The sequence below is a fragment of the Vicia villosa genome, linkage group LG3 (assembly GCF_029867415.1).
Source record: "Vicia villosa cultivar HV-30 ecotype Madison, WI linkage group LG3, Vvil1.0, whole genome shotgun sequence".
In the NCBI taxonomy this organism is placed as follows: Eukaryota; Viridiplantae; Streptophyta; class Magnoliopsida; order Fabales; family Fabaceae; genus Vicia; species Vicia villosa.
Window position 1 is genome coordinate 190,804,769 of NC_081182.1, and position 20,370 is coordinate 190,825,138.

General features: G+C 37.6%; 1 protein-coding gene across 1 annotated transcript; it reads right to left on the bottom strand.

The window, feature by feature from the left end:
• On the bottom strand, positions 1 to 7,641 carry LOC131659593 (uncharacterized acetyltransferase At3g50280-like). Its single transcript, XM_058928764.1, has 5 exons — positions 7,597 to 7,641; positions 7,426 to 7,515; positions 6,794 to 6,972; positions 6,693 to 6,707; positions 1 to 931 (listed from the first exon to the last, which is right to left on the bottom strand). The coding sequence occupies exons 1-5, from the start codon at positions 7,639 to 7,641 to the stop codon at positions 1 to 3; spliced, it is 1,260 nt and encodes a 419-aa protein (XP_058784747.1).
• Between the last annotated feature and the right edge of the window lie 12,729 nt (positions 7,642 to 20,370).

A 20,370-nucleotide genomic window follows, 5' to 3' on the forward strand; every position in this document is an offset into this window, starting at 1 on the left:
CTAACTACTGGAAAATAAAATAAAAGAGGATCCACAAACAAAGAAACTAAACATGCTACCAGAAATACTCTTGATTCTGGTATTTGTGTTACACTCCCTATTAGCCTTTGCTTTCAGTTTTGTAATAGACTCTGTTGTAAAGTGGAATAATCTCTCTCTAAGATTGGGTGCTTCAAATCTGGTTGCAAACTCGTCGTGATGTTTGAATGGAAGATTGATTAGTGGACCATAACCTTCGGGAAACCAATGATGGTGAAAGGGTTGGCGTGAAATGGGAACATTTTCATGATCATAGCCTTGGCCTTGAGCTTGAAATATTTCAGACCATGTATTAAAGAAATTCCAAAAAGAAGTTCCATCACCAAGAGAGTGGTTCATGGAGCAACCTTTGAAAACACCATCTAATAATTCAGTGACTTGAATGGATAACAACGGCATGGTGTGACCATCGTGATTGATAGCTCTATCAAGATCAAACAACGAGTTTACGACCGATGGAGTATCAATTGGAGAGAGGATATCATGTATGGTGGAATCCAAATTTGCATAGATGAATCTAGCTCCAGGATTATTATTGTCACCGCTGCAATCGACCAGAACAGAATATGATGGAGGGTTTTGAGTTATTTGGGTGACAAGGTGACCAGATAGTGGGTAGAAATGGAAGAAATCTATAGAAATGGATTGTTTGAGATTGTCCAAGAAATTATTGATGAAATCTTGTTGATTATTTAGAGGTGATGGTTTTTTGAATAATAAACCCTTTTGAATGTAATGCATAGATAACATGGCAATATCCCAAGGTGTCAAGTTACAGATATGGTTAGAATTTTGGACGGGGAAAAGTGGCTTGATAAAACATTCTGAAACACGTTCAGCTCGAGACGAATTCGTTATCCTAATAGAACCTCTACAGTTTTGTTGAAGACAGCTTCAGGATCTAATGAAAGACTGAGACTTGTTATGAATTCAAATGAAGCCAAGGATTGTCTCTTACTAATAAGTGTCTTTTAAGCATCTTTATGGATTCACATGTGAAAAAGAGGATCTCAATAATGAAGCAATTATTTAGAGTTTTTGTATTGATGTGATTTTTTTAGATGATTTTAAACAAACTGTGACTTAAATCTGTTACAAAATTGTTGAGATGCCCATTAACAAGATGATGGTGCAACCAGGGATGCTGCAACGATGTGAGGGTGGGTGCTACAAGGGCTTCAACAATGGAGTGAGAGCTAATGTTGCAGGGAAAATAGAATTTAAAACAACTACAAAAGAGATAAACAATATTGAGTCCCATATTGTTTTATGTATAGAAAAGTTTGGTGTATATATTGGTTAAACAAACTAGATGATTAAAAAGGTTCTGGACTGGAATGAAGTAGCTTTGAATTGGATGGGCTAAAGGCCCAAAAGCTTTATTTTAATGATTGAAATAAATCTTTAAAATAATTAAATGAAAAAATTCCATGTCATCAAATCTTTAAAATAATTAAATGAAAAAATTCCATGTCAGCAAATTTTTAAAATAATTAAATAAAAAATTCCATGTCAACAACGTTAGTGACACATCATCTTTTTTGGAATCAAATTTATGAGGAAGGGCAACGCTGAAGACGTTTGGTAACTTAAAGGACCTATTTGTAGCAAAAATAAGATAAAGGACCAAATCGTTACAATTAAATAACTTAAAGGACCCTAGAGGTAATTTAGCCTAATTGTAATGTAAGTTTTTCTCGTGATGGTTGCCTTGTGCAGGAACAGGTGTCGGGGAAGGTGGTTGCGAAGGGGCCTAAAGTGGGAAGATTGTTTCCACTTCAGTTTATTTCTAGTCATTTATCTCTTGTTTGTAAAAATGTCTTGAATTCTTATGAGGATTGGCATAGAAAATTGGGTCATCCTAACTCTGCTATTTTATCTCATTTATTTAAAAATGGTTTATTGGGAAATAAAAGTGTTGTTTCTAATGCCTCTCTTTCATGTTCTGTTTGCAAATTAGCTAAAAGTAAAACACTTCCTTTTCCGTCTGGTGCTTATCGGGCTTCCTCTTGTTTTGAACTGATTCATAGTGATGTATGGGGTATGTCTCCTGTAGTTTCTCATGCTCGCTATAAATATTTTGTCACATTTATTGATGATTATAGTCGTTTTACTTGGATATATTTTCTTCGGTCTAAATCTGAAGTGTTTTCTATGTTTAAGAAATTTCTGACATATGTTGAAACTCAATTTCATGAAAATGTTAAAAAATTTCGCTCTGATTCTGGTGGTGAGTACATGTCTCGTGAGTTTCAAGAATTTCTTCAACAAAAAGGCATTTTGTCTCAACGATCTTGTCCCAATACCCCCCCAACAAAATGGGATGGCAGAATGCAAGAATCGTCATTTGCTTGATGTGACTCGCACTTTACTTCTTCAAGCTTCTGTACCACCCAGATTTTGGGTGGAGGCTCTTTCCACAGCTATCTTCTTGATCAATCGTCTTCCTTCTACGGTTATTGATCTCGATTCTCCTTTTTTTTGTCTTTTTAAAATTCAGCCTAATTATAATGATTTACATACTTTTGGATGTGTTTGTTTTGTTCACTTACCTCCATTTGAAAGGCATAAGCTTGGAGCGCAATGTGTTCAATGTGCGTTTATGGGGTATAGCCACTCTCATAAGGGATTTGTGTGTTATGATGTCACTAACCATCGTTTTCGCATTTCTAGGAATGTGACATTTTTTGATAATCAGTTTATGTTTCCATGTGTTTCTGCTGTCATGAATGATATTGTTACTCTTCCTAAGTTTTCTATTATGCCTCAATCTATAGAACGCTATAAACCAGGTCATGTATATGTCATAAAACACAAACAGCAGGTTCCCACACCCCTTCCCGACGCTGAACCGCCACCTGATCCTGTAACGGTTGAACCACGACGTTCTGGTCGAATATCTCGAGAACCAGATAGATATTCACCAGAGAGGTATGATTCCTCACATGCTTCTCTGACTGCCACACTCTCTAGCATATCTATTCCTACTTGCTATTCACAGCCTGTTAAAGATGTACGTTGGATAAAAGCAATGAATGAGGAACTTCAAGCTGTTCAAGAGAATTTCACATGGGATATTGTCTCTTATCCTCCTTATGTTAAACCCATTGGCTGCAAATGGGTGTATTCTGTGAAATTGAATTCTGATGGGTCCCTCAATCGTTTCAAGGCTCGCTTGGTTGCCTTAGGAAACAAACAGGAATATGGAATTGATTATGATGAGACATTTGCACCGGTTGCCAAAATGACATCTGTTCGTACGGTACTCTCTATAGCTGCTTCTAATGGGTGGGCTCTTCATCAATTAGATGTGAAAAATGCTTTTCTTCATGGTGACCTGGCGGAAGACATTTATATGACTCCTCCTCAAGGTTTATTTCCGTCATCTAAGGGTGTGTGCAAGCTCAAACGCTCCTTATACGGTTTGAAACAAGCGCCTAGAGCATGGTATGAAAAATTTCGCTCCACTCTACTTGGGTTTTCCTTTACTCAGAGTCAGTACGATTCTTCTCTATTTATTCATAGAACATCTATTGGAATTGTCCTACTTCTTCTGTATGTTGATGATATGATTATTACTGGTTCTGATCATGCTTCCATTCAAAGCCTTAAACAACAGTTACAAGCAGCGTTTCATATGAAAGATCTTGGTAATTTGCATTATTTTCTTGGTCTTGAGGTTCATTCTACATCCAAGGGCATATTCCTCCATCATCACAAGTATGCCACAGATTTAATTTCTATGGCTGGTCTTGAATCGGCTAATCCAGTGGATACTCCTCTTGAGGTTAATGTTAAATATCATCGCGATGATGGTGATCTGTTGCATGATCCATTATTGTATCGTCAACTCGTGGGTAGCCTTAATTACTTGACTATTACTCGCCCTGACATATCATTTGCTGTTCAACAAGTAAGTCAATTCATGCACTTTCCTCGCCACCTTCACTTGGCAGCAGTTCGTCGTATAATTCGTTACTTGAAGGGAAGCTCTGATCGTGGTTTATTCTTTCCTACTGGAGTTCCTCCTAAATTGAGTGCTTATAGTGATGCCGATTGGGCAGGGTGCCCTGATACTCGACGATCTGTCACCGGTTGGTGCATGTTTCTTGGCTCTTCATTGATCTCATGGAAAAGTAAGAAACAAGCGAGAGTCTCTAAATCTTCTACTGAATCTAATTATCGTGCCATGTCTGCTGCTTGTTCTAAAATAATTTGGCTTCGTGGTCTTTTGGCTGAACTTGGATTTCCTCAAATAGAGCCAACTTCACTTTATGCTGACAATACAAGTGCCATCCAAATTGTTGCGAATCCTGTTTTTCATGAACGCACCAAACATATTGAAGTTGATTGTCACTCAATCCGTGACGCTTATGATGACAGAATAATATCACTTCCTCATGTCAGTACTCATTTGCAGATTGCAGATATTCTTACCAAGGCTGTTCCGCGTCCATGTCATCAGTTTCTTGTTAGCAAATTGATGCTCATTGACAAGCAGCATCAATTTGAGGGGGGATGTGAATAGGAATTAGTTTAAATGTAATTATTTAGTGTAATTACCGATATAGCCCTGTAACCTTTATATATACGAGAAATAATAATGAGAAAAGTATCAAGCCAATAATTATTGACAAACATTAAATTGACTAGATCCATTGAACCAAAAGTTGTGATAAACAATGGAAATTGAATTCTTTACCTTTACTATTTGATGACTTTAGTGTATTTATTTAGATGAATAAACAATGACAGTTGACTTTGGAGTCTGGTAGTTATTGAATATTTCACTAGTGCAAATAAATTAATATAATTTTAAAGTTTACACCCATTATACTAAAAACGGGTGTAAATGAGAGAATTTTTTTTTTGAATAACCATTTTTTTTTAAAAAATTCCAGAAATAACAAGGTTTTCAAAATAATTACGAAAATGTTCTTTTTTTTTAAAAAATAACACGTTGTCGCCAGGGGGGGTGGCGACAACGTTTTGGGCTTAAGTGATGTCGCCGGGCCCATTGGCGCCTCCCTTGTATTGTTTAGGTGTTGTCGCCACCCCCCTGGTGACAACACCCCCCCTATTTTTTTTTCTTTTTTTTTTGTTATTTTTTTCAACTGCTTTTTTTTCTTTTTTTTTTCTGTTTTTTTTATATTACTTTTTTAGTTGTTTTTTTATTTTTTTTAAGATGGAAATATAATAGCAATAAATTAAACATAACCAAAATACAAAATACATTGAAATGAAAAACAACACAAAATACATTAAAATGAAAAACAACTCAAAATACATTAACGATACAAATAAAAATCCTATTGCGCGCCACGTGGACCATGGTACGATCCACATTCAGGTTGTCTAATAGGTCGTGTAGACGGGTCACGAGTTGGTAATGCCCCCCTATTCCTGCGACGACGCCCCCCTCTATTTGGTTCGTCTTGTGCTTGAGTCGACGGCCCCTCAATGAAGTCTGGGTCTTCAAAATCTGTGGGCCGTCCTTGACCTCTAGAATTCCCTCCATAGGATAGGCGGGTGCCCGCGGCGCTGTCAAAGCTTTGTCTAGGCGGGTTGAAATTTCTCCTAATGGGTGCGGCCTGGAAGTTTTGGAAGTTGGTGGTGGATCCGGTTTGGTTAAAATACAATGGTTGTGGTGGTGTGTTGAGGTCAAATGGTTGGTTGGTGTACTGTGGCGTTGGTTGGTCGAATGTGGTGTATTGCGGGTATTCTTCTTCTATGCCCATGTCGGGGGTTATTGGTGGTGATCTTGAAGAGCTCCCCGCATGGAATTCTTGGAAATGTGATCTGGAAGAGCTCCTTACATGGAATTCTTGATTTTGTGGTTGAGTTTGGGATGGAAAAAACTGGTGGTATTGTTGGGAATGTTGTTGGTAAAAAGGTGTTTGTGGTTGGATTGGTTGTTGGTGGTAACTTTGTTGTTGTTGTTGGTGTTGCCGTGGGTAATGCTGTTGTTGGTAATTTGGGGGTGGTTGTTGTTGTTGTTGTTGGTAATTTGGTGGTGGTGGTTGTTGTTGTTGGTGGTAATTTGGTGGTGGTTGTTGTTGTCCTCCAAAATATGGAGGTTGTGCTCGCGGGTCAGCTAAATAGAAAGGTGCAGACACAATCATTTCAGGATTTGTGACCGATCTGTACCAGTTGACATATTCAACAGTTGGCTTCATTTCTTGCGGCGCCACAGGAAATTCTAGAACATATTTGGAACGACGAGCCCATATTTTACGCTGATCTATAGCAAACGTCTTGTAATTTTCTACGTACCACTGTTCGCTAACCTTCGCCAGATGCCAACGTCCCAAATAGTCAGGTTCAGGTGGGTCAGGGATACCTTGATGCATGCCGAATTGGAGCTTCACACGGTCACTTTGGTGCATCTCCACAGTGGTGAACCGTATGATGGGTGATTTTGTCGTCCAAATAGCCGCCTCGTCAAGGTCGGGTACGTGATCCAATTCCAAGTAAGGTCTCCAAATAAACTGCAAAGCAAATAATATTAATTTCAAAATATAGAAGATAGTAAATTTTATAAATATATTTTGAAAATGTAAATTTTTAGTGGTCTTACATCTTGGGGTCAAAGTCGATCTAATAGTTGGCGGTAAAAAATGATTTTGGATAAAGGCGTATTGGTGTAATCCAACCCGATTGCATTAAACCTAAACACATTAAAAGATAAAAATCAATATAGTTACAAATAATAATAGAATAAAAGGCACTAATTAAAATAAGATCCAAAAGTTACCTTGAAGCGTAAGGGAAGGCGAAACTGTTTGGATTTGCAGGGGCCAATACCGGCATTCTCCACCATGCCCATGCTTGTAGCCAGAATGCGCATCCACTAAATGTACAACTATTCTTTTTTGCACATTTGCACAAGGAACTATAGAGGTATGCTAACACAGCCGAACCCCAACTATATGTCTTTATTGCATCAATGTCCCCAAGTAAACACAAGTACATAAAATTAACACTATTTCCCGTGCCTTCGGGAAATAAAAACTTACCAAACAATAACATAATATACATCCTAGTTTTCTGTAGGATACTTTCTTCGTCAGAAAACTCATTCAATTTAAGGTCATCATAAGCTAGTTGAAGGCCAGCAAGCTTAATACCTTGTCCCCTACCCCTTTATCGCCCCTCACCCTCTATTAAATCCACACCCAACAATTCGACGCATAGAGCGTTTGGTTGTTGGACATTTCCATACACTGCCTTTCCATTTGTTTTGAGACCCAATAACATGTACACGTCCTCTAGAGTGACGGTACATTCACCCATTGGAAGGTGAAAAGTATGGGTCTCAGGCCTCCAACGCTCACACAATGCTAATATAAACTTCATATCAACTTTGCTTTCTGTTAAGTTCATTACCTCACCAAATCCCGCACGTTTAACGTAGTCCACAATCAAAGGGTCAGGAGCATTCATCGGTCCAGCACGGGTCCTAAATCTCGTGATATCCTATAAAAAAAACAATACCCATAAGTATTTGAAATTAGAAAATTTAAGGTGAAAAAAAATTAAGTGTTTACTCAAACTTACAAAATCAGCAATGTTTGCAATGGTTCCTCGATGCTCTTGACCCATAGTTAGGAGAGACATGTTTGTTGACGAGAAAAAAATGGTGGTTCTGATGATAAGTTGCTCTGATGAAAGTATAAGAGGTGATGAAGAAACTGAACAAGTTTGTGAACATATTTATAGCCAAAATGCATAGGTGAGGACGAGATTCCCTGCAGTGTCTCGTCTTGTCAAGTCTGTGGTGGGGATGAGATTCCCTGCAGTGTCTCGTCTTGTCATGTCTGTGGTGGGGACGAGATTCCCTGCAGTGTATCGTCTTGTCATGTCTGTGGTGGGGACGAGATTCTCTGCAGTGTCTCGTCTTGTCATGTCTGTGGTGGGGACGAGATTCCCTGCAGTGTCTCGTCTTGTCATGTTTGTGGTGGGGACGAGATTCCCTGCAGTGTATCGTCTTGTCATGTCTGTGGTGGGGACGAGATTCCCTGCAGTGTCTCGTCTTGTCATGTCTGTGGTGGGGACGAGATTCCCTGCAGTGTCTCGTCTTGTCATGTATGTGGTGGGGACGAGATTCCCTGCAGTGTACAAAACAACACAGAAACTAAAACATCTAAGAAATTACTACGGTTAAAACAAAACAACCGGTTTTGGAAATTAACACAATTAACACAACGACCACATTTATTTTAATTGAACGATCCGGTTTTGGCAACACAAAACAACCGGTATATCACGATATTACAATGCAAAATAACACATAACAACTTGTAGTACACGCTCGATCATTGCAAAAAACACAACAACACTTAATCTAAACTACTCAAGTATCACTGCAAGAACAAGTGGATTTTCAACGCCTCGGTTAACCTCTCCACTGTGTGTCCAAAACATTAAATCCACGTCCACATTGTCTTTCACACGGTCCCAATAATACATGTAGGTGCCTTCTGGATTATTATCCGTCAACGTAATGTATGGACAACGGTAATCTATCTGTTTAACTTTTCTGGTCGGACCATCTAGTTGACGAAACCCAGTGTTGATGGCTCTAACAATTCTCTGGAAATTCCAATGGGGGTTAAGGCAGACACGCATGTGACTACCTTCCTCAAAAAAGACGACAGCCCAAATTGAGTTCATTTTTAAGTGTTTGCAGTAAGAATGAAGAAAGAGTTGGTACTTCAACTCCACACACACACACACACCTTTATTTATAGTGGGTGAAATACAGAGGAAAATAATTTTGTTAATTATTAATAACTTAAATACTAATTGGAAACTTTGTAATGTTAAAAAAACATTTCATTAATATATGCTCAGAGCATTTAATTGGACGGTACAGAAGTAACTGAAATGATAAAGAAACTGCAACATCTAGGATATTACAACGGTTAGGACAATGTCTTCTCTGTCCTCCATCATTCGAGTGCATTGAATGTCGTCCTCCATTGTCTCCCACCAACGCTGTCTTTCAAGAAAAACACCTCCCCTTGTTCTAAGTCTCTTGATAGATCTGATTTGTTCGCCTGGACTCCATTCTCCGTCCAAAAACCTAAGGAGGGTTCTCTTAAGCTGGTCCATGGATTGAATGTTCCAAAACATTACCTGCATGGGAGGTTTGACGGCAGAGAAAATAACGTATCCATTCCTTCTACGATAGTCCGGTTGATAGTCGAAACGCCTCACAGGTGGTGGAGGCTCAGAAGTCCGGTGTGTGCTATCTGGCCTTATTCGAGATCTCATTTTTGCGTGTGTGTACTAATGCACACAGGAAACCCAAATTTATAGAGGGACGGACGCCTTGCCTTAGGTTTGTATCACAATTAGGGTTTCATATACAAGGGAAAAACGTAAACCCTAATTTTGAAGAAAAAAATTAGGGCCCCACATGGTCCCCACCTGTTTTCTGTCCTTCGCATGCGTCCGAAACGAGTTCCTGTACCCTAGCATGCGCCTGCAATGATTCCTGAAGCGATTCCTGATAGATTCCTGCAACGATTCCCCCTAAGCAAAGCATGCATGCAGCCCTATCTTTTGCATGCATTAGCCTTGTGCAGAATTATTGCTTCATTTCTTGCATGCATTAGCCTTGTGTAAGAGGTGGGGACGGGATTCTTTCGTGGCATGCAATAGTCTTGTCATGTTTGAATCTTGTGCAGAATTATTGCTTCATTTCTTGCATGCATTAGCCTTGTGTAAGAGGTGGGGACGAGATTCTTTTGTGGCATGCAATAGTCTTGTCATGTTTGAATCTGGTGCAGAATTATTGCTTCATTTCTTGCATGCATTAGCCTTGTGTAAGAGGTGGGGACGAGATTCTTTTGTGGCATGCAATAGTCTTGTCATGTTTGAATCTTGTCCAGAATTATTGCTTCATTTCTTGCATGCATTAGCCTTGTGTAAGAGGTGGTGCATGATATATAGGAACTACTTCACATACTATTTTTTACAACCAACACAATTCTCCCAAACATTTCTTCTTTTTACAACACAATTCTCACATTTCTTCTTTCACAATTCTCACATATCAAAATTATGGCATCCACCTCGCAGTACAAAGTTCGTGTTCATATGAACGGTGAGACATACCACTGCGACACAAACGGTTTTCTGTTTAGAAACACAAACTCAACACGTTTTGCTCTAAATAGACAATCAGATTTCTCTTATCTAAAAAGGAAAATCGAATCCAAAATAAGAGAACTAGTCTCTCAAATATTTTACCGACAACCCCTTGTTCAACCTAACAACTCAGTCAAGTTTTATCAATCACAGATAACAACTGACGTAGAGGTTCAAAACATGTTCCTCACCCATGAGTATTTTGGTTATGATTATCTGGAACTGTACATAGTGGTTGAACAAAATGCTCCTTCGCAAAATATTCAGTCACAGGTTATTGATCCTGTTGTTGATGACAAACAACAACCCGAACATGTCATTGACGAAGAAACTGATATAGAAGATGTTGTTGATGAGTTGGTGAATCGTGATTCCGAAGATGAAGGTGACGAAGAAGTTCCAGTACCGGATCCAGTACCGGATACACATGCATATTCACCTCCGGCACATTTCACAACGCTTAATTTAGGAGAGGACGAGCCATCGTCCGATATGTTCTACAATCCATATATGAGGTCAAACGAGGAGTTAAAAGAGGGTGACACGTTTCGTTCGAAGGATGATTGTCTACTGGCTATAAAAAATTGGCACTTAGCAAATTGTGTTGATTTTAAAGCCGATCGATCAAATCCAGAGAGAGTCAGTATTGCATGCAAAAACCCAGAGTGTGGATACATGCTGAAGGCATCATTCAGAAAGAAATTTAATGCGTGGGTGATACGTTCGATATCTCAAGCCCACACCTGCGTCACCACTAACATGGCGCAAGATCATCGAAAACTCAGTCATTACATGACATGTCATACCATCATTCCTCTGGTCGAAACTGACCCATCACTGAAGGTGAAGACAATTATTTCTCACTGCGTTTCTGTGTTCAAATACAGACCTTCGTACAGAAAGGCTTGGTTGGCGAAACAGAAAGCAATTGAAAAAGTCTACGGCAACTGGGAGGAATCGTACCAACAACTTCCTCGCTACCTGGCTGCACTGCAATTGTATTCACCTGGGACTGTTACTATATTGGAGACACTGCCGGCACAGTCCCAAGACGGAACCCCTCTCGAAGGTAATGGAATATTCCATAGACTGTTCTGGGCGTTTCGACCATGCATCATCGGTTTTGGTTTTTGCAAGCCGATTATTCAAATTGATGGAACATGGCTGTATGGGAAATACAAGGGAACTTTGCTGATGGCGGTCGCGCAGGATGGATACAACAACATTTTTCCAATAGCCTTTGCTCTGGTAGAAGGAGAAACAGCTGCTGCTTGGAGTTTCTTTCTGAAGAATCTCCGAGCTAGAGTTGCTCCACAACCTAACCTTTGTTTGATTTCGGACAGGCACGCTTCTATTGACAGCGCATACAACAATCCGGCAAATGGTTGGCACAACCCCCCCTCTAAGCATGTCTACTGTATTAGGCATATAGCACAAAATTTTATGAGAGAGATCAAAGATAAATTTTTGAAGAACCACTTGGTGAACGCGGGGTATGCCTTAAACCAACCTGGATTTCAATACTACCGCCGAGAAATAGCCTTGACAAATCCAGATGTAGGGAGGTGGATTGACAGCATTGACAGAGCGAGATGGACTAGGTCATACGACGATGGGGCTAGGTGGGGTCACATGACTACAAATCTTCTGGAATCAATGAACGGGGTTTTCAAATGCATTTGAAACCTACCTGTAACTGTCTTGGTTAGTGCTACGTATTTTCGGATGGCAACTCTGTTCGCCACAAGAGGTAAGCGGTGGAATTCAGTGTTACAAACACAACAGGTCTACAACGATGTGTGTATGAAATATATACAACAGGAATCTGCCAAGGGTAACACTCACCGAGTGACCGAGTTTGACCGTCATGGCCACACCTTCAGTGTAAAGGAAACAATTGACCACAACCAGGGACTTCCACGACAACAGTATCGCGTCAATATCCCAGATCGTTGGTGCGACTGTGGCCAATTTCAAGCATATCGCATGCCTTGCTCCCATGTCCTTGCAGCATGTTCACATACTCACTTTGATGCATTATCTTTGGTATCAGAAATTTACAAGGTATCAACGTTGCTCAACGTATACGACAATTACTTTCCGGTGGTAGCAATGGAAGCATATTGGCCTGTGTACGAGGGGGAAACAGTTTGGCATAACGATTTAATGCGTCGGAATAAAAGCGGTCGACCAAACAGCAGGCGTATTAGAACCGAGATGGACGTAACTGAAAAAATGCAGAGGAAGTGTAGTATATGTCGTGAGGTAGGACATAATATGACCAAATGTCCCAATCGTGGATCTAGCTCCACAACATAGTTTTTACTTTCGATGATATTTGTAATTTACTTTTTCAATGAAATGAACTTTTTTCATAGATTTTATGGGTTACAACACAAAAAACATTACCAAAAAAATAATGGATTCAGGAGACATATTGAAAGAAATTACCAAATATTACCATGGAAAAAATATTTGGAACCAATAATATTTACAAACATTTAAGAGAAAATATTACCGAAAACATTAATGTTGAAAGAAAAAAATTACCGAAAAAATATTACCATGGAAAAAAAAATTACCGAAAAAATTATATAAAAAAATAATGTTGAAAGAATATTTGAAAAAAATAATATAAAAAAATTTAAGAGAAAATATGTTAAAGAAAAAAAATAATAAAAAAAAAGAAAAAAAAAATATGGGGGGGTGTTGTCGCCAGGGGGGGTGGCGACAACACCTAAAATTTGCATGTAGGCGCCAGGCCCACTGGCGACAACGTTCTGGGCTTAGTGTTGTCGCCACCCCCCTGGCGACAACGTGGTGCAGGTAGTAAAAAAGTGACATTTGGGGAATTTTTTTGAAAAGTTGGTTATTTCTGAAATTTTTTTAAAAAAACTTGTTATTCAAAAAAAAAATTCTAAATGAGAAACACGGTGGCAATTTTGTAAATAAAATATCATTTTAGGTATTATCATGTGACAATATACACCCTATTTTCTAAAAACGGGTTTAAATTAAAAATATTATTATAATTAACTTTCAATTACTTCCTTTAATTAAAAAAAAGGTATAAATTTATATAAACTACAAAGTTTTATTTAATTTTATAACGCAGTGACATATTAACAAATTAATGAAAATTTAAATTTATAAGATAATTTAAACATTATTATGAATATTAATGGTCTAATAAATTGAATATAATAATCTAATTTCATTCTAAACCCAGTTTTCAGAAACTCTCGTTCTAAACCCCAATTTTCAACAAACTTCACCGAAAACGAAATCGAAGAAGAAAGCCGCATCAGAATTTTCAACGAATTTCTGAGTTCTTCTCACAGAGAATCCAAACCCAATTTCATCGCATTTCACCAAACCCTTTTCACCATCGTAGTGACGGCAACGAAGCTGAAAAATGTTCACCGTCGCTCATTTCACAAGACGACATCACATTAGTAAAACGAAGGTAGGGTTTTATACTTTGAGTACATGCATTGGTAGCTGAAGAATTAGGGTTTTATACTCCTGAAAATGGACTGTTGGTTCAGAAATTAGTTCCTATTGTTTGAATGTCTTGTGTTGTGTATGATTATTTTAGTAAATTTAAGCATTACTAGTTATTCAGGAAGTGAAATTGTTTTGAGTGAGCTTTTCTTGAGTCTTAGGGATCATTTTTACAGAGCCAGATTTTGGGTTGTCTTGTATTGTGATTTCGTGTTGTTTTGAGGTTTTCTGCAGGGTGAGAATAAGGGTTATTGTTGTGGGTTTTGCAGCGTGTGAATCTCGGTTCTGCAAGGGTGTGAAATGGGTTATTTGCTGCAGATGAAAAAATCTCCATGTTCTCTGTGTTGTCGGGTCAGTGAAAGGAACCGTAACTTGTAAGTGTGAAGCCAGAGAAAAGTTAGGGAGTGGGAATTGACTGAGTGGTTAGGTTCACAACTTGAGCTCATGAGGAGTGAGTTGGATGAAACTCCTACTTTTCAGGGAATTTTCAAAGTGTGTACCGTTGTACTGATGAGGTGGATTATAAAGTCACAATTGAATCATGTTTTTCTGTTTCTGCAGGTTTTCATGTGGTCTGGTGCTGGTCTTCTGGCACGTGCTCTCAATCGCAGAGACAAGTTCCTTTGCATCTACAGGTACATGGCCTTTTTCCATCTTCAAGCATCCATTTTCAATTGCAGAAACAAGCTCTTTGGAACCTAATGTTCTTGCCATGACCTAAATGTTCTCTTATTTTTTTACAAAACAGGTTCTCAAAGGAAGCCTCAAGAACAAAGGCAATGACGTGAAAAGCTTGGACAATTGCGAATGTGTATTTTATGAAGATGTTGAAGGCTCACAAGATGTTCGGAATCCAACTGTATCTGCACTAACTTTTGGCAAATCGACCAATTTAAGGTCTTCTAACTAGGACATCACTTGTTGCCATTCTTACTCGGGAATCCCTTCATTTGTGAAATGCCTGCAATTTCGGATCCGTTCTCTATAGTAACAGGTACTAACTTCTCAATACTCAAGCTTATTTCTCCTCCATTTCGTGTTTACATTTCTTTCTTATTATTTTTTAATCTTGTTATACTAATCATGCTAACATATTCTATTCCTTACATCATTCTTTCAGAGGAACAATTTCGTGTTTGAGCGGATGCACCAAACGTGAGTTTCTTCTTGGTCATATTCATATAGACAGCTTAAGTTTCTATATTTTTTCTTACCAAAGCATGTTCTAATATTTTAAACATGCATAGAAGATCAATGATTTAAAATATCAACAATAACCTGCACATCACCAACACTACAATCAGGCTGTGTGTAGAAAAAAATATCAGCAGAAATAAACCGTGAATTTTGTTTGACTAGCTAGAGAGAGTTACATAACCTACCATGACAGAAACGTGATAGTTAGAGAGAGAGAGAGAGAGAGAGAGAGAGCTAAATTTCATGTCAGTCCAACAGGAAATTGGGCATTTAGCACCACTGGTATATTCATTGATAGCGACCAACTGGGAGGAACTTATTCCCCGCAAAATGTCACTACACTTACTATGGAAGATGCTGATTTGTACATGAATGCACGTGGCTCTGCTATTTCTTTGACTTATTATGGGTTTTGCCTGGCAAATGGAAGCTACACAGTTAGATGCTAGTAAAAGTTTTTAACGTTTTTCTGTTTTTCTATTTTTCCATCTAAAGAAGCAGAAGAAGAAATCTACAAGATCAAATGCAAATGGTTGAAGATTTTGTATACTTTTTGGTTAATATTAAAAATATTTTGACTTTACAAGATTTTGTATACTTTTTGGTTAATATTAAAAATATTTTGACTTAGTTAAAATATGATTTTTATGTGTATGATTTTATAGTATTTGCAATATTATGACTGAAAATGAAATATAACTAAATGGTGTATATGAAATAGGGTGTAAATAAGGTGTAATTAAGAACATATCTACACCCGATTTTTATTAAAATAGGGTGTAATTAAAACGTAATTACGCCTAATTACACCCGATTTTTATTAAAACAGGGTGTAATTAAAACGTAATTACGCCCAATTACACCCGATTTTTATTAAAACAGGGTGTAATTAAAACGTAATTACGCCCAATTACACCCGATTTTTATTAAAACAGGGTGTAATTAAAAACGTAATTATGCCCAATTACACCCGATTTTTATTAAAATAGGGTGTAATTAAAAACGTAATTACGTACAATTACACTCAATTTTTGTTAAAATGGGTGTAACTTAGAACGTATTTACACCCGATATTTTTAAAATAGGGAGTAATTACAAACGTATTTACATCCGTTTTAAACGGGTGTAAATTCGTTAGACATTTCTCACCCTGTGGATATACACCCGATTTTTATTAAAAATAATGGGTGTAAATTTAATAAAAAACGGGTGTAAATTAACATTTTTGTACTAGTGTTTCTATCTGCACTGCACGGCCAACCATCCAGAAACAGAAGTATTATCCATTCATATGTGAGTCTTTGCTCCTGAATTGCAATTACTAATATCCTTCACTCTTTATAGCGATATGGCTGCAACTGTGGTGGGAGGCACATTTCTCTCTGCTACAATTCAAATCATAGCAGACAGACTTACCTCCTCGGAGTTTCGTGTTTTCATCAGAAACACCAAGTTCAATTACTCACTACAGGAAGAGTTGAAAACAACACTATCAGCTCTTCAAGCTGTGCTGGTTGATGCAGAAAAGAAGCAGTTCAAGGATCTTCATGTTAAACAATGGCTTGAAGACTTGAATCAGTGGCGGAGCCAGAAATTTTACACAACTTGGGCAAAAATTTTACACCATTTATTATTCATCTGTTTTAATTTTTCACACCTTATTTTTACTAATTTTGCCCATAATTTTACCCTTGATTTTATCTAAAAACCGACTATTAAATTGGGAGAGTACAAAGAAAATAGGGGTTGAGCCCGGGCGCTTGCCCGGGCTGGCTGGGCCTTGGCTCCGCCCCTGACTTGAATGATGCAATATTTGATGCTGAAGACTTGCTCAATTTAATCAGCTACGATGCCTTATCATTTAACACCACGGGAACTTAAAATCTACACTTGCATTATGCAAGCTCCAATGATAAAAATGCTAAGTTCCGGAACTTAAAATCTGCAAAGGTAACAAATATGTCAAATGATCCTAACTCAATGGAAAAATAGTTTGAATTTAACTACAATTTAACTACATTTTCCTAGTCACCTTTATTCCGTAGAAGAAATTGTAGTTAAGAAATAAAAATTAGGGGAGATTTAAATTTTGAGGGGCTTGCTGAAAGAATCCAATGGTCGTTGCTCGAGAGCGGTTCTCCGTGCTTGCTGCAGAGTGTTGCGATGATAGTTGTTTGATGCTATTGTGTTTGCCCAAAATGGTTATGAGCTGCAGCTGTATTCAATACTTGCATCTCTATTAAATTCCGTCTCTCATTTCATTTCCGACGGATGGTCTACCCATGTCACTGCAGTCAATCAGTATTCATTATTGTGCGAAGTTAGAATTCATCTCCGTTGTGTCTCTGACTATAGGTTATCTCTATAAAATGAAGTCCTTTGAAGGAAATGGACTCCAACAACTCTCCTCTCTTGAAAATCTCCATTTTCGTAACTGTCAACAGCTTGAGTCGTTTCCAGAAAACTACCTCCCTTACTCGCTGAAATCACTTCAGTTTTGGTTTTGTCCAACACTTAAGTCATTACCAGAAGAAAGCCTCCCCGACTCTCTCGAGCTACTAGTCATTTCGAGATGCTCTTTGTTAAAAGAAAGGAATAAAAGGAAGGAACATTAGTCAAAAATTGCTCGCATCCCTGTCATAGAAATAGATGGACATGTCACAATATGAAGGTTGTATGTTTCAAAGCCGATGTAGCACACACAGATTAGGTTCTGCTATAGGAGAGGTTGTTCACAAAGATAACATTGTATTAGACTGAAACAAGATATTCTTTTGTAAACACATTGTTAAGCCTATCATCATTAAATTCCGTCTCTCATTTCATTTCCCATTCTTAAATAATCAAATCGACAAAATGTTTTTCTATACAACATAAAACTTTAAACTATCTACAAGACTAGTTTGTTGCAGTTTTGACAGTGCAATCCCATGACTCTATCTGATTCTATCTATTGAGTCCATAGTATAACCATACAATCTCTCTTGTTTAGTGTACTTGGAAGCTTTATCACCCTTTGTTTCACTAGCTCTCTCTCAACCATTTTCTTCGGAATCATTTCAACCGGCATGAAAAATACCAATATTATCACCTGCATAACCATATAATCTCCTGCATAATATATCATTGGCAACATTATCACCAATATCTCATAATTGGCATGAAAAATACCAATATATCATGCTTAAGTCAAAGTAATTTGTATTAAGATTGAATGAAGTTATCTAACTTTGAGTGTTAAGTTAATTTGATCAGTTACGGCTCTGTCTAATGAAATTGGTTATCTGCTTCTTTCAAAAACAAGTTTTACAGTTGAAACATTCACGTTGAGAGCCTCGACTATTTCATCGTATGTCGGCTTCCGTCTCAGTCTTGTTAGCCTCTGCAATTTTTGGAACCATTCCTTACTTTTCTCCCCATAGATAACAAACTAACCAAACATTGATAATCAATAGCCTCTGTAACTTTTGCAACCATTCAATACTTTTCTCCATATAAATAACAAACTAACAGAAGCAATCATAATCAATAGCCTTTTTCTAAAATCTTCTGGAAAACTATCGTTGAAGTATTGCATAATAAGATTCAAGTCAAATAAAAAAAAGTCATTTTGAAGTATAAGAACGAGTAACATAACAAATAACAATAAAAAATGGTTGGTTATACAAGGTTGACTAAAAAAGTAGTTGGTTACACTAAGTTTAAGTAGTGATTCAATTCATCGGTGACTCAGAATTTATCATAACGAATCGGGATTCAAGATGAGATTCATCGCCAAATAGTTTACATACAAAATATGATTAATCTAGAGTTCTTGGCCAAACCTTAAAAAATAGCTTGTTTAATCCACCAGTAAACATATGTAGACAGCTTCCATCCTCTATTCGGGTCCATGCGTTGCTGAATGAGTTTCATGCTGCATCCTCCATAGAAGATGAAATTCAGCGACATTGTCAACATAACTCTGTCCTATGGTTGGTTCTGCTACACCAGATTCAACAAGTAGTTGTGATAATATTAATTGGACAGTGTTTAGCACTTCCAAGTCCTCAAAAAGTGGAATTAAACAGTGTGACCATATTCCATATGTTCAATTAATGTAGCACATTATTATAATTTATTTTTTATTAATGTAATATACTATTACTGGAACTTTTTTTCAATCTGTTACAAGAAAGAATGTATTTCAAGTCTCTCACATTGATGTTTTTGTTGAAGTTATATTTGAGTTGTGGAGTTTATTTGGAGTCCTACGTTATTTAAGTTTTTGGACGGTGTATAAATGTCAAAGGGCAACTTCACTCTTTGAATTAGATTTTGAGGATGGTATCTACAATATTGAAACCAGCTTCTCACTGCATAACCATTAAGGTGAAATGAAGAATAACATCGGTCTCTCAAACTAATTCTCCACTATGCTATTTACTAATGGAATTGGAAGTATCCTAAAAGAATTGCCACATTAGCTATGGCTATCACACTTTTCTAGAGGCTCCTTTGTTAATCTTTCTCTCGTACACACGCCATGCCTTGCGCCCATCATTTCCTTTGTTAACCAGTATGTCTCCTTCCTGACTAACAAATCCATTCCTGTCATCACTCTCTCCTCCAATGCCAACCTTGCCAATAATATTAAACTCCGAAAATTGACTCTTTAGCCACAACTCTTCTTCCTACATAGCATCTCCAACGTCCATGCCTTCTCAATGTACCATTCATTCTTGAGTGTGCTTCTCCGTGTCAAACTTAGCAGGAATCATATCCCCTTTTCCACTTACAAATTGTCTGAAAAATTATTTCACTATATAGTTACCAACTTCCTTCTTTAATTGCGAGACATGAAAATAGATGAAAAGACGTATACACGCATTTGACATGGGATGCACCTCAAATAGATATCCAATAGATGAAATCTATGAAAAAGTACGGACAAACTACCTGTGCATGAAAGTTTCTTGAAGATATCTACATCTGCATCTAGTTTCTCTCGCTCCCTCTATAATAATGCTACTCTGTCCACGGATATTTAATTGGACAGTGTTTATTCTTTTCCATGTTCTTTTATTTGCTTAGTACTTCAAAGTCCACAAAAAGTAACGGTGTGAATGTATTCCATATGTATTCCAAGTCTCTCACATAACATTGATGTTTTCAATCCTTAATGGAATATGAACAGATCATTTTCGACTTCCGTTTCTTTGCACTCCTTGCTGATGGAGATTCTTTGGCTGGCTCACTACTCTGCTTTCTAAATGTAAGGTATAACAATCAATGAATGGCTTGTTTGGATCAGATCATTATCTTTTTAGAGTGTTTAAAAGAGCTTATAGAAACAATTTGTCATGTCCATGAACTATTTTCCGCTTGTTTCAATAGTCCCGTTTTGTTGTAATAGAGTTACTGTCATATTAATAAACTTGTTGTGTCATGGATTTGCTTTAATATATTTTACTATGTACATTTTAGAGTTTTGTT

Excerpts from the sequence above, each read along its gene's own strand:
- LOC131659593 (XM_058928764.1), bottom strand. The coding sequence starts at position 7,641 with ATGGGTCAAGAGCATCGAGGAACCATTGCAAACATTGCTGATTTT. Across the intron at positions 7,516-7,596 it reads TTGCAAACATTGCTGATTTT|GATATCACGAGATTTAGGAC; the intron begins GTAAGTTTGAGT and ends TTTTTTTTATAG. Across the intron at positions 6,973-7,425 it reads AACGTGCGGGATTTGGTGAG|ACATATAGTTGGGGTTCGGC; the intron begins GTAATGAACTTA and ends GATGCAATAAAG.